Source organism: Rhinopithecus bieti, unplaced genomic scaffold (assembly GCF_001698545.2).
Source record: "Rhinopithecus bieti isolate Rb0 unplaced genomic scaffold, ASM169854v2 scaffold_7673, whole genome shotgun sequence".
NCBI classification, from domain to species: Eukaryota; Metazoa; Chordata; class Mammalia; order Primates; family Cercopithecidae; genus Rhinopithecus; species Rhinopithecus bieti.
In genome coordinates, this window is record NW_016806375.1 from 3,532,328 (window position 1) to 3,547,153 (window position 14,826).

Consider the following 14,826-nt stretch of genomic DNA (forward strand, 5'->3'; position numbering starts at 1 on the left):
TGTCTTAGGACTAGCCTCTTACCTACCTTCTGTTAAAATTTCTCCCTTGTTAATTCTCCAGTGTAAAATATTTTAAAGACTTCTCCCTGCAGTTTGAATCAGAGGCAAACTCTCTTCCATGGCCTATAAGAGTTTACATGAACTTGCACCTGCCAGCCACTTCAATCTAATCATTCATACTTTGCTGACCACTTATTAAATTCCAGTTATTCTGGTCTTCCTGATATTTTTCAAACATATCAAGCTTGTTTCCCCCTCAGGACCTTTGCACTTGCAACTGCTTTTGCTGAGTAATACACTTCCCTTAGCTCTTTCGTGACTGACTCAGCTAAAGTGACATCTCCTGAGATAAGTTTTCTTTCACCATCCTTGATAAATAATTATTTATCAATTACTATCTGAAATTATATTATTAATTTATTCATTTACTTGTGTGTTTTCAGAATTCCCTACTGTAAGAAAAGCTCCACTAGGGCAGAGACCTTGTCTTGCTTGTATACTGATGTTTCTACAAAGCTTAGAACATTCCCTGGCAAATAGTGAATCCTCAAGAAGTTATTTGTGGAACACAATTGAATTAATGACGCAGATAAGGAAATGAGCCTCTAAGAGTTTGGGTAACTGTCCCAACTTTCCTAAATTTCTATGAGTGTTCCTAATTCTGAAATCCGTTTGCCTTTTGCTTACAGCAAAGCTCTGCTAAGAGACTGAAGTGTCAGGTAGCAGACAGAGCTAGGCACTGTGTACGTGTCCTTTCAGGCTTTGGTTTTGGATGCAGTCAAAACCAAAAACTCTCGTTAATCATGTTATCACGTTAATCCTCAGAGAACCCTCAATTCCCAGTGGAACAAGGTAACTTGAGAAACCTATTGATTTCCTATGTTCATCCTGCTGTACGGCTGACAAGGATTGGTGGAGACTGGTATTCTTTTGCCCACGACCCTGCGACTTTGATTTCTATGTCCGCCCAGATTCTCACAACTTTGCAACATGCATTGCTCAAAATGCCCATCCATGAAGTCAGAGTGGTTTCTTCTGTGTCAGCTCTGCCTTCCCAGCTCCTTCCCACTCAGAGAGAGGTCTCCGCCTCCTCCCCTGTTCCCTGACACAAAGCCGGCACTCCTCTCTTCCAGGGCAGCCTGACACACTCTCATTGGCCCTCAGCCTGTCGAGGGCGGGGACTTGTGTCTCTGGGACTCTTCAAAAGGGATCGGCGGCCCAGGCAGCCTAACTTTGAGGCTGAAACACTCACTCTCTCCCAGCCTTCCTCACTAAGCCTGTGATTTTCCTGACTGCTTTCTCTCTCTCTCTTTTTTTTCCCCTGCTCAGCTTGAAACAGCCTCGTACCAGGGGAGGCTCAGGCCTTGGATTTTACGTCAGGGATGGAAAAACTTCAGAATGCTTCCTGGATCTACCAGCAGAAACTGGAAGATCCATTCCAGAAACACCTGAACAGCACCGAGGAGTATCTGGCCTTCCTCTGCGGACCTCGGCGCAGCCACTTCTTCCTCCCCGTGTCTGTGGTGTATGTGCCAATTTTTGTGGTGGGGGTCATTGGCAATGTCCTGGTGTGCCTGGTGATTCTGCAGCACCAGGCTATGAAGACGCCCACCAACTACTACCTCTTCAGCCTGGCGGTCTCTGACCTCCTGGTCCTGCTCCTTGGAATGCCCCTGGAGGTCTATGAGATGTGGCGCAACTACCCCTTCTTGTTCGGGCCTGTGGGATGCTACTTCAAGACGGCCCTCTTTGAGACCGTGTGCTTCGCCTCCATCCTCAGCATCACCGCCATCAGCGTGGAGCGCTACGTGGCCATCCTACACCCGTTCCGCGCCAAGTTGGAGAGCACCCGGCGCCGGGCTCTCAGGATCCTCGGCGCCGTCTGGGGCTTCTCCGTGCTGTTCTCCCTGCCCAACACCAGCATCCACGGCATCAAGTTCCACTACTTCCCCAATGGGTCCCTGGTCCCAGGTTCGGCCACCTGTACGGTCATCAAGCCCATGTGGATCTACAATTTCATCATCCAGGTCACCTCCTTCCTATTCTACTTCCTTCCCATGACTGTCATCAGTGTCCTCTACTACCTCATGGCACTCAGAGTGAGTATCTAGGCTGGCTGGCTTAAGGCAGCATCCCTTCTGTTTTCACAGGCTCGAAGTTCAGAGAAAAACTTAGAATTGGGGAAATTCAGAAATGGAAGGGAACAGAGGGAAAATAGAATGAGCTCAGATGGGAAATCAAGACATTAAAGAAATTGCCTCAAATGAACTGAATGGTAACCACAACTATTTATCATTTCCTTTAGCTCGTCTTCTCATATCTAAATAAGATATGGGTTCTCATATCTAAATGTTACTAAGAACCATCCAGAAAACTTACTTTGGGTAGCAATATGGATACCTCACCCCCAGGAAAATGGGATTCAGTAGGTCTGAGGTGGAGCCTCATTGTAAAAAAGCACATCAGGCGATCTGGGGTGAGGTGGCCACAGCTTGAGAGACTCCTCCGCATCCTGTTGCCACTTTCCAGCCCCCGGCCACTGCCTGCATTGAGATTTTCCTCTACACCAAGTTGGTCTGAGTATAACACAAACTATCAACTATCCCTGCCTATTTTATAGTCCCAGATAGGTATTCAGTTTTAAAATCAGACCTTTCCTGTGGTTGCTCTGACCCTTTCATTAAAATGAGGTTGAAACAAAACAAAACTATATCTATATATATTTATTTATATATAGTTATATATAATAGATATAGTCATATATCTTAATGATATGACTGAGATAACTTGAGCTTCTTTTAAGCAGGTGCAGATTGAGAGATAAGGAAGTAAACAGCACATGAGATACAGTAAAAAAAAAATGTGAATAAGAACTATCTGAAATTAAGAAAAAGATATCACTTATTTTGCAACGTATATAATTAGAGGTTCTTTTCCTACATTTATGGTGATAAACTGATTTCTTTTTCAGAAGGAGGTGTAATAAATTAACTGAGAGAAACTATTTTTAATAAGGGTAGGAATGAGTCTATGTAATTCCTCTCTGGTATATTCTGCACCAAAATTCATGAAGAGAAAAGTTCTTGACAGTGACAATTTTACACCCACTTAAGGGAGGTATTATAGCTTGTGCAGTAAACAGTTATGAGACCAGTTAGACTCCCAGATCTACAGCAGACACATAATATGCCTTTAGGCAAGCCACATAATTCTCCTGGAATTAGTTTTCCCGTTTATAAAATGAAAAGGTTACATCAGATCATATGTATGTACCCTCTAGTTCTAACAGTCTATGATTCCTTTTAAAAAAGGAAAAAAAAAAAAAAACCTGTGAGCTGAAGCAATGTGAGTTTTAAATGAGAGGACAAGCAGACATCATACTCCCATTATTTGCTTTGAGATGGCTCTGACATCATATGTTACATGACAACGAATATACTCCTATTTCAGTCCATCTCTGAGAAGCTGATTGTCAGAAGCGAGTGACCAATGGTAGTCCTTTTGAATACCTATTGTCCCTAAGGTGAATAGCAAGGTCTAAGTAGGAAGAACAAATTCTAAGTGTCACAGACATCTGGGCACAAGAGTAAATCTACTTAGGCAGAGAGCTGTGCCAGTCCCCTCCTGGAGGGCTAGCACCTATATTCCCAGAGACATGTACCACCCTGCACTAGCTCACAACCATGTCTTAAGAATGTCCTGCAAATCTCACTGAAGCGAGAAGACTTCTATACAACCCCAAAGAAAGTCCTATGAGAAATACCCACCCAGAACTTAGTATTGTCTCATCCAATGCCAAAGAATCACCTATTTTGGGTCAATTTGGGAAAAATATTTAACTTTGAGTAGGAAATGCACATTTCCTCTTCCAATCTGTTACAATCAGTTTCATTGTGTTTTATTATCAAAAGTCCATGGCTACCTTGTATTAGGAGCTAAGTGATAGCTCTAACAGAAGTTTAAAAACCACCCTGGTTTGCTTTGGGTATGTAATGCAACTTTTGATAGCCTGTTTTCAGGAAGGATGAGCTGTTATCCAGGGTACCAGAGGACACCAGGAAAGAAACTAACTGCTTACAAAGTCACTCCTAGAAGAATTTAAAAATCTCTATACTGAAAGTCAGGAAAAGTAGACCCTATTCTGTGTCACTGATGAGGACCTTTATGTACAATATACCTGTAGCCTGAAATGTTTCTACTGTCTGCCACCACTACCCTTTAGCTTTTCTAACCTTCATTTATTCTTTATGTCATACTTCAATCACACTTCCTCAGGGAAGCTCTCCCAGATTTCCTGAGCATTCCTGTTTCTTGTTGTAGGTGCTCACGGGTCTCAGTGATTTTCCTTCATTACAATTTACAATTCCATACTTATGGATTCCTTAATTAACTTTTTTCTCCCCAACTAGACTGTAAGCTCAGTGAATGAATGAGGCTAAATTACTTCCTTCATTGCTGGGCTTTAGCTTCTCTACCTTTAAAACAAAGACTTGGAAATATTATCTCAAAGAGACATAAGCAATCCTAATGATTGTTAAGTAATTGATTCTGTTGGAAAGTTTGAAGGTGTGATTGACTCTGGGACCCACTGCTTTCAGAAGGCAGCAAGTCTAAGACTAATGAAATCACAGGACCAGGGAAGAAGGAGGAAACCCGTATCTGTGCTCATAGCTCAGCATTCAGTCACGCTGCATCATTCCAGGACACAGTCACCACTGAGCTGCTCTCCAGGGTTTGAACACTATAGAGATAGAAAATAGACAATTCTAGGGCAAGTTCCTCCACATCTGGGAGGAAGTTCTGGTGACAGTCTGATTTAGTTCTTACATCTCCTGCATGCTGCATTCATGATTGAGTTAATGAGGATGGATGTATGAATTGCAGCAGAATTCAACCATGCCAACACAGGGTTGCACTGATTTTTTTTTAATAAATAGATTGTGTTAAGATTATAGAGATATTTACCAAAAACCTATATTATAATCTTTGTATTCTGAAACTAAGTCCCACAAACTATATAAATGAACATCTGGTGGAGTGATTTCAAGCAGTATAAACAACCGATCAGCATAATGTATCAACCTGAATAATAACCTCACGAACCTCCCTTTCACTTTGCTCTTATGTAGCTAAAGAAGATAATCACGATTTTTAGTAATCACAATATTTAGTAATAGTAATCACAATTTTTCACTCCTCCTTTTGTAACCTGAGTTGTAAAATAAAAGTTTTGGGGTGGGGAAGGATAATGAATGGTTGAGTATCTACTTTACTAAACATCTGTAGGGAAGTGAAATTATTCAATGATAAAGCAGCATTTAATATTGTCTAGACTAACTGTTTTGATTGTATTCTATTCTGCCAACCACTCCAAATTCTGTTGGAACAATGTTCACCATACGTAAGTAATCAATTTTTCACTCTTCCTCTGGTTGGCTAGTTGTGTCACTATAAACTAAGGAAACTGCAAGATAAGCAACAATTCCTCAGCACATGATTTTCTTTTTAGTGTAAACTATGCTGCTACAGGAAGCCTGTTCATAAAGCATTGTGTGAACTATTTGTTTGATGTTTGATTTTTTAAAAATTGTTCCTTGGGGTGGAGAAATTACCGTTGAGAATTGTTAAACACAAGGCAGGAAGTGACTAATGTATCTCAATATTTTTTATTGTTGTTAATTATGGACTGAAATAAAATAATAGAATAACTTCATCTTGTATGAACCACAATCTTTTTAAATGGCATGAAATAATTAGAACCTTTAATAGATTTAATCTAAGATGAGTTAGTCAAGTTTGAAGTTTGATGCGTTGCTCTAACCTTGAATGTGTTTTTCTTCTCAGTGTATCTGCCTTCTTTGTATCTGTACAGGCACTCCCTGTGAGCGAGTGGTAACAATGAGAAAAGAATTTCTAAAAGGGACTCAGTACTCCATAAAAGTAACCTCACATATATAAACAAACAACTCCATTTTAAAAAATCAGTTTTCTGATGTCTGTTTAGTATGCTCTGGATAATAATCAGAATCACCATAATAGCAGTAACATACAACTTGCTGAGTATCACGTGCCAGGCACTGAGATAAGCACTCTACCTGTATGACTTTGTTTTACTATTGTATTAATAATCCTTTTCACCTTCAGATTTTTCCTGTCTAGTCCTAATTTCACAGTGTCTTCAATCCTTTACTTTACGAAGACACAGATACATGTAGAACACTCCAATATATTCAAGAGACAAATGGCCAGGTTTGTACGTTATCCAAGAGGATTCTTGAGATCCTATGTGGTCCTGAGTGCTACTTAACTGCAAGGAGCACATATGTTTGTTAGGAAGACTGGATATGGATTTGCTGAAGTTTAGAGGCAACTTTTAATGACCCACTCTTCCAAGTCTATTTAATTTTAAATACCTTTTCTGAAATATTCCTTCAAAATGTTATCCAGCCCAGGAAGATTATTGCTTCTTATAGCAGTTTGTTCCATTATTGCACATAATCAATATTCATTTCTTACCTTGAATTAGAATCTATCTACCTGTAACTAAACAGATTGATTCTAATCTACTGCCATGACTGTATAAAATAAGTTAAATTTTTGTTCCACCTGATGGCTTCAATCAATTAGTCTGGACTTTTTACATTGCCAGTGAGAGACTCCAACCCTGGGTAAATCCCAAAGGGAGCATAGACGTGAAAACTTCAGAAGCAGAGCTAGCTCTTGGTGAAGATTAATTAAATAAAACACACAACCTCATTATAAACCTAGCTTTATTTCTGTTTCTTTGCTCTTTTTTCCATGGTGTTGGTTTCAACTTCAAACTGCACACAGCCATCTTTTGGTGGCTCCAAGCACTTTTTCTTTGTGGTGGAAAAAAAATAACTTTTGTAATTCCAGACCTCATATGCAGAGAAGGACTCCCTCTGGCAGTCCCAATAAAAAATAAATAAAAACTTGCATCTTCAGAAGTACAAGCAAATATCTGAAATCTCATTGGTCCCCATTATTCAATCATTGTGACTGGAGGATAGGACAAGCTGATTGGCTAAATTGTTTAGGGAGTATACCTGGAGCTGAAGTTGAGTGACACCTCTATCCAAATTAAAGATTAAGAATGGGGAAGGAGTACATTCCCTAAGGGAAAATTAGGGTACTATTAGTAAGAGAAGAGAGAAGCAAATGCTAGAGAACCAATGGGCAAATATATATTCACTGTGTACTATACTAACTTCTGGATATTTGATGGTATTTTAAGATGAGTCCTTAAAGCTTCCTTTATTTGGCCAACATCCCCACAAATTAAAAAATGTGTAGAATAAAGAGAAAAACTTCCACAACTGGATGAATGATGTAGATCTTCAGTGCTGTGGGAGTTCAAAGGAAGAAGAAGACAGTGGGCTAAAGTGGCCATCAAAATCTTTTGGGAACAGGCAGGACTTGAACTGAGCAAGGAAGACTGTGCATACAAGTAGTGTTGATAGCTGAAAGTTTCAAATGTTACATCAAGGATCTCCATATCTTCCAACAAGGATGAATACATTTTAAACATCTTAACTCAGAAACACATACACTCTTTTCAGTAATTAATATTACTGTAATATTAAAACAACATTTCCCAGTTTGCGTTTGTCAAAATGGTACAAGGTAATCCACTGAAAACGGTTGGGGGAAAATATTGTTTAGTCAAAGAAACACTATCTTCCTTTTGGCTAAGATGTCAGTAGGCGATGTGCGTGTGGAAGGTAGACGGGGGGTTAAGTGGAAAGTTGATACACTGTCCCCCTTGAAAATTCATAATGCCCATCAGCATATTTAAGTCTCTGAGAAGATCCACAATAAATACTGGAGGCAAGAAGAATTCCTGTTTTTGTTTTCTACTACTTATCCAGCACATAGCAGAGGGATTTCACTTTAACAGATGTCTAATAATTATGAATGAGTGAATGAAGAGATTGAAAAGCCTGTCTAACTTTTCTTGAACTTCAGAATTTTACATTTTTCATGGAACACCTATTAACATGCTACACAGCCAGTGCTCCACATAACTGTATATGAAACATGATTGCGCTACTACTTGGCCACAATCATTTATACAGTTGAGTAGATGACCTGAATCCAATTCCACCTTCAACATACTGTTAAACATTTGACATATTCTTACATTTCTCTAGGTCCCAGTTCTTCTGTGTTCAAAATGAGTGTTTGAGTTATGTTTCTCAGATTTTAACAGGAGGGAAAAATGTTTCTCTTTCTTACCATCTCTCCCAACTTACTTCCCTTTTAGCTAAAGAAAGACAAATCACTTGAGGCAGATGAAGGGAATGCAAATATTCAAAGACCCTGCAGAAAATCAGTCAACAAGATGCTGTGTAAGTGCCCCATTTTGTTTTTTGTTTTGTTTTGTTCACAAGAGCAAAGGAGTTACATTTGGTACTAACTAAATGTTGCTGGGGGTAGGTTCCAATTTACCCTGAAACAGTATTTATGAGAGTAGATTAAGATCAAGGAGCAAAGGGGAGATATATATATAATGAAGACACCTCCTTAATGGTCTTTATCAATGCTAGGTGATTTGTCTTCCTTTGCTTCTTCAAGCTTCTAGGACTTGTCATTTTTAGTTTTAAACCCTCAAAACAACACACTCACTTTTATCCACTGACATACAATCTGTGTGGTGTTTTGTAGATTACATTCACTTTCTCAGCCTTTGAGCCTCACTTTCCCCTTCTGTGAAATGAACAGGATTTTAACCTATTTATATTATGGATTTATTTTAAAATATGATGAAAGCTGTAGACTCTCCATTCCAAAAAAAAAAAAAAAAAATGGACGAATATGCATACACAAAAGATTTTACAATCCATTTCAGGAGGTCGTGAACCAACCCCTGATACTCATAGACTCCATGGGATCTTTTAGTTCCAGATTAAGAACATCTGGCAAGCTTCTCCAAGTAGCCATTTCACATATGACATTGTATAACTTTGTTTCAAACAGTATACTTTTGAATAAATAAGATCTTTTTAAAAATTCACTTACTGAGTCACAGTCTCCCAAAAGAATGTTATAAAAATATATGATGCAGTACTACTGTATGAGAGTTACTGAGGAGGGAAAGGAGATTTATAATATCTTTTGCAAATCAAAATCTAAAGTTTAGAAGCAATGAATCATCCAGGCTAATATGCATATGAAACATTCACTGTAACTATACAGCGTTTCTTAACAAAAAATAAACTGTGAAGTCCCTGAAGTGGGTCTTTTCAATTGTAAGAGTTATTTCTTGGAAATATTTTAGCCCCTCCTGGCACTTGACTTTCTCTATTAGGAAACATAGTTTCTTCATTATCCCTACCCTTTTCTCCTTAGTCATAATCTACTCTCACACTCACACACACACACACACACACACACACAAAACATGAAGCTCATTCATATTAAAATCACAATAACAGAATATACTATAAAGTATTTGCCTTGGTATGGGGTTCAACTTTAACAGGAATTTAAGTTGTTTGTTGTTGTTGCTGTTGTTGTTTTTGAGATGGAGTCTTTCCCTATTGCCCAGGCTGGAGTACAGTGGCATCTCAGCTCACTGTAACCTCTGCCTCCCAGGTTCAAGCAATTCTCCTGCCTCAGCCTCCCCAGTAGCTGGGATTACAGGCGTGTGCAACCACACCTGGCTGATTTCTGTATTTTTAGTAGAGACAGGGTTTCACCATGTTGGCCAGGCTGTTCTTGAACTCCTGACCTCAGGTGATCCACCCCTTGGCCACCCAAAGTGCTGGGATTATAGGCCTGAGCCACCGTGCCTATCAGGAATTAAAGTTTTAATTAAAGGGAATTGTAGGCAGTAGTGAACAGATTAGGGACTTTTCTTGGGTTAGCAAATTCAGTAGAAACCTACAGATATCTTTGAAACCATACCACACAGCCAAACAGCTTACTCTGAATGTGTTTAATGCCAACAGGAAATGTATGTATAATACTATTTACTATGAAAACTTCATATCTGTACACAAGTACAGAAAACTGTAAAGTGAATACCCTTGTACCCATCACCCAGTTTCAGAAAGTATCACCTCATAGCTAATCTTGTTTCACGTATACCCTTATCTTTCCCCCAGCCCCAAAAGATTATCTTTAGGCAAATCCCAAGCATCATGTCTAGCAAAGGAAAGTATTTACAACTTTAAAAGGAAAAGAAAAGTTTGTGTGTGTGTGTTTTAAATTTGTGGTGCTTAAATGCCCCAAAGAGAAACTATAGTAACATCAGTCTCTGTTTTGGTAGGTGAAAATAAGAGATTGGAAGGAATTCTGTGCTGTAGCAATTTATAATATGACAGACACATCCCTTCCAATCAAAAGATACTTGTAAAGTACTATTATGCTTATGGTTGTTTGATCTCTTCTTTCTCCTTGCCTACCCATTACAGAATTTTAAATTACTGAATTCAGAGAAACTTCTAATTATTCCTATAATAACAAGATGAATTTATATATACATTTAACAGTTTGTTATTTATCTTTTATAATAAGATGTTTTCAGGACTTTGAAATAAATTAAGTACTATTTTAAATGTTCTAAAAAGTTTTACATTGTACAGGAAATCTTGTATAATCTCATGGAAAACTGATCCTAGATCTTATACAATTCATTCTTGTGCTTTAAATGTTTTGTACTGAGGCTCTTTGGGATCTAGTTTGCCTCTATAACTGTTACAGTTTAACAAAGTTGAAGGGAAAAACTGCTAGAAGAAATGATTGATTCAGAGTGAGCATTGTATACCTATCCTTGCACAGACTGCCTTCTGCTCTCCCATTTATCATCCATTTTCAGTTATCTTGGTCTTAGTGTTTGCTATCTGTTGGACCCCATTCCATATTGACCGACTCTTCTTCAGCTTTGTGGAGGAGTGGACTGAATCCCTGGCTGCTGTGTTCAATCTCATCCATGTGGTGTCAGGTAAAACCTTAGCTGGATTTGGTGCATGACTAGTATTTAGGTAACAGCAACTTCTTCATCTTGCTTAGATGCCTAAGTACCCCAATTTATCACAGGGATCTACCATGCTATAATGAAGACATTCAATTTTTCTTTTATTCAAAGATTGATTATGTTTGGTAATGGTCCAAATACATATATACCAGATCACTATTTTCAAAGCTACTTTAAGGAAAACCTCAACTCCAACTGTGATGATTACAGAAGGAAAATGGTCAGGGAGTGATTCCTTTGATTATCCTCCAAATGGCCATACAATTAAGTTGGTTCTTATTTGGTAAACATCCATGTTCCTGAAATCTCATATTGCCTTTGGTAAGTATTATATCCTCATGAAGGAAAACCAAAAGGTATTCATTGGTCACCAAGTTCTCCTTTTAGACTACTGTGACTCTGCTTGTTGAGGATACCATAGTATATTGTGGAAAGCATGGTGGAAAGGTCAGTAAGTCAGTTGACCTGGATTTGTACCCCAATTTCACCAGTGCTATTCTGAGTGATCTGCAGAACATGGCTGCCTTCACACCAAAGTTTCCTCAACTGTAAAATGGCAATAATGCCTCCTGCAGACAAACCATGGACTGATGGTAAGAAGCAAATGCAGTAATAGACATTAAAGAGCTCTTTAAGCTGTAACTGCTGTATATCTTTCCATAATCATCAAAAGGTCATTAGGTGAGTATTATGATTAACATCATATAGTCAAAAGTAAAACACTTCCACAAGAAGAAATGATTTGCCCTAAGGCACTTAGCTAACAAATAATACACCTAAGTCACCTAACTTCAGGTTCAGTGTTCTTTCTACTAAAATGGAGCAGAGAATGGCCACCCAATTTCTTCTTTCTCAGTCAGTGACAGCTAACTCAGTGTTAGCCTTAGGCTCAGACCTCTTCTGTCCTCCCACTTCTCCTGGTCACTGGCTGATTCTGTGGTCTCATTAGATTATCGAAGATATCACTGGAAAGGAAAGATAAAGTCAGCTTTTGTAAGTTAAGCTCCAGATGTGCACAAAGCAGAAACAATGACATCTATACTGAATGTCATGTATATTATCTATTTTCTGTCACCCTCTTTTTTGTACTCAGCAGGCCTATTGTATAGCTTATTCTTGGACATTAGCACTTTCCTGTTCAACCATTTGCAACCAAAGCTCAAAAATATGTATACCTCTCAGTTTATCCTTTTGGTTAATCTGCAGAAAACAGAAACATTTAAATAAATGAGAAAGCACCACAAGGTCAAATGAGACTTGACTAGTTGACTACATATCTCTGGATGCATCAGGGCAATTATCTTAAGATTTTCAAGTTATAGCTTTAATAATGACATGATCCTGTTCAGATACCATCTCCCCCTTTTTCATATTAGCACACTAGATTATGTCTAAATCTCTTAAACCCTACAGAAAATAACCCCAACTTGCCTTTTAATCCTCCAACTTTTATTATTTTTATTCATAGACCATCTACTTATCAAACTGGTAATTAAAGAGTTCTGCACGTTATTCCTGCACCATGTGGCCATTCCTACCTCTGAATATTTGTGCATGCTATGCCCTGTACCTGCATCACCCTCTCCTATCTTCCTCAACTATCTCTTACCCATTTTGAGGTCTGGCTAGGGTTCAATCACCCCCCACTAAATCTTTTATGATCATCACAGTCCTTGTGTTTCTGCTATTATGTGAATTGCTATAGCATGATTTGTTATCTCATATTTGTTCTTAACAGATACTGCTTGGTATTGTTGTATTGTTAATTATTTAATTTAGCCATAAATCTTGCCTCTGTAGTAACATTCCAAGATCTTGGAGAACAAAATCTAAATTCACTACCTCCCAATGTGCCTTGAAGTTCATGGCACATAAGAGTTAAATCAATATTTATTTTCTGAATGAACTAATAGTATTAATACATGGAAATGTTCTCCTTTAATATTCTTCCATGTTTATTCTCTAAACTAGGCATATAGCACTCTGAATGTCCTGAACCACATAAATAAGGACAACAAGGAACCTGTTGGCAATAGTACCCATCACTTGTTTTACATTCTCAGCCATTCTCAGCCTCTTTGTGGATGGTATCTTAACTTTACCCTCACAATAATCCAGGGAGGTGAGTTAGGGTGGAAATTGCATTCCCATTTTACAGAGAAAGAAACTGAAGTGCCAGGGTTTGTCTAAGGCCACAGGATATGTGAGGGCCAAGATCAGAAACTAGGTCCTCTGATTCCCAAACTTGAGCTCATTCTGGGCTTTAGAGAAATAAAATTTTAAAAGGCAATAAAGGAAGAATGTATTCCAAACAGGAAAATGACAATGTGAAGGGTAATTGGTAGAGGAAATAAATGGTAAAATACAATTCTTCAAAAGGTAGAGGAACCATCAAGGGAAAAGGGTAGGTAGGAACAGCACACTAGAGAATATTTCTTTGAAGCCATATCTTAGCATTATAAGGAGTGTCAGCAGGGACTAAGCCTTGGCTGATTTGCCTTCTTCCACTACTTGCAATTCCAAATTATAGATTTAAGTAAAATTCCAATGAGATACAAACATTTCTCTTCTCTCTGATATTTAAGCATCTTTCATTCGTGTTATGGAAACATGTTCTTTAATTAAACAAGTAGGGATCAAAGAAAGTTGCTGAACATCTCAGAGAGATCCCATGCCAGCCTAAATTACTCCAAGACTCTTTAATCTTTGTGTTTGATTGCTTAGTGCACAGGTGGAAGATCTATTAAGGGTATTTTGTATTCTCAATTAGAGGCTTGTATGTATTATCACTTCCAAAAGGGGCAATCACAGGGATTCCAGGCCTTTGTAAATACGTATACTTCTCCCTTCATGCCTGTCACTCAGGTTCTTCTCAGCACATCTTTTTAAATCTCCTGCATTCCAGGTGTCTTATTCTACCTGAGCTCAGCTGTCAACCCCATTATCTATAACCTACTGTCTCGCCGCTTCCAGGCAGCATTCCAGAATGTGATCTCTTCTTTCCACAAACAGTGGCACTCCCAGCATGACCCACAGGTGCCACCTGCCCAGCGGAACATCTTCCTGACAGAATGCCACTTTGTGGAGTTAACCGAAGATATAGGTCCCCAGTTCCCATGTCAGTCATCCATGCACAACTCTTTCACCTCTCAACAGCCCTCTCTAGTGAACAGATGTCATGAAGAAACTATCAAAGCTGCCACTTTCACAAAACCTGAATTCTTTCAGAGCTGACTTTCCTCTATGCCTCAGAACTTCAGAGAGGAACATCCCATAATGTATGCCTTCTTATATGATATTAGAGAGGTAGAATGGCTCCTACAACTCATGTAATGATTGCTAGTTGGTTTTTTTTGTTTTGTTTTTTTTTTAATAAATGTGAAAACTCAGAGTTAGATCTGGGTTCAAAACCCAGAACTGCCTGATTTTTAGTTCTCTTTTCATTATCCTAACTGCCTCGTGCCCCTCACTAGTTCATGCCAAGAACATGACTGGAAAAGCATGGTACCTATACCTTGATTAATTTCCATTATTGGAATTGGTTTGTCCTGAGTCATCTACATTCCAAGTCAGACTGTCACTTCTGCTACCAATGGCCACTGTAAGCCACAGAAGGAAGACGTGTACATACTGTTCTACTTTATGTGATGTGAGAAGCCCACATCAGTGTCCCTTGGCAGCAGTCTACAGTCGTAGTTGTTTTATTATGCTTAATTTTATCGTGCTTCTCAAATATTGCACTTTTAAAAAAAATCGAAAGTTTGTGGCAACGCTCTGGCACCTTTCTTCCCAAAAGCATGTGCTCACTTCATGTCTCTGTGTCAATT

General features: G+C 38.7%; 1 protein-coding gene across 1 annotated transcript; it reads left to right on the plus strand.

Annotated features, from left to right (window-relative positions):
- The first annotated feature begins 1,382 nt into the window (after positions 1-1,382).
- On the plus strand, positions 1,383-14,320 carry NMUR2 (neuromedin U receptor 2). Its single transcript, XM_017875855.1, is given in 5 exon segments — positions 1,383-2,099; positions 8,285-8,369; positions 10,841-10,966; positions 13,905-14,140; positions 14,143-14,320. Coding segments are annotated over 5 exon segments (1,239 nt in total). The 3' UTR covers positions 14,218-14,320.
- Positions 14,321-14,826: the final 506 nt, after the last annotated feature.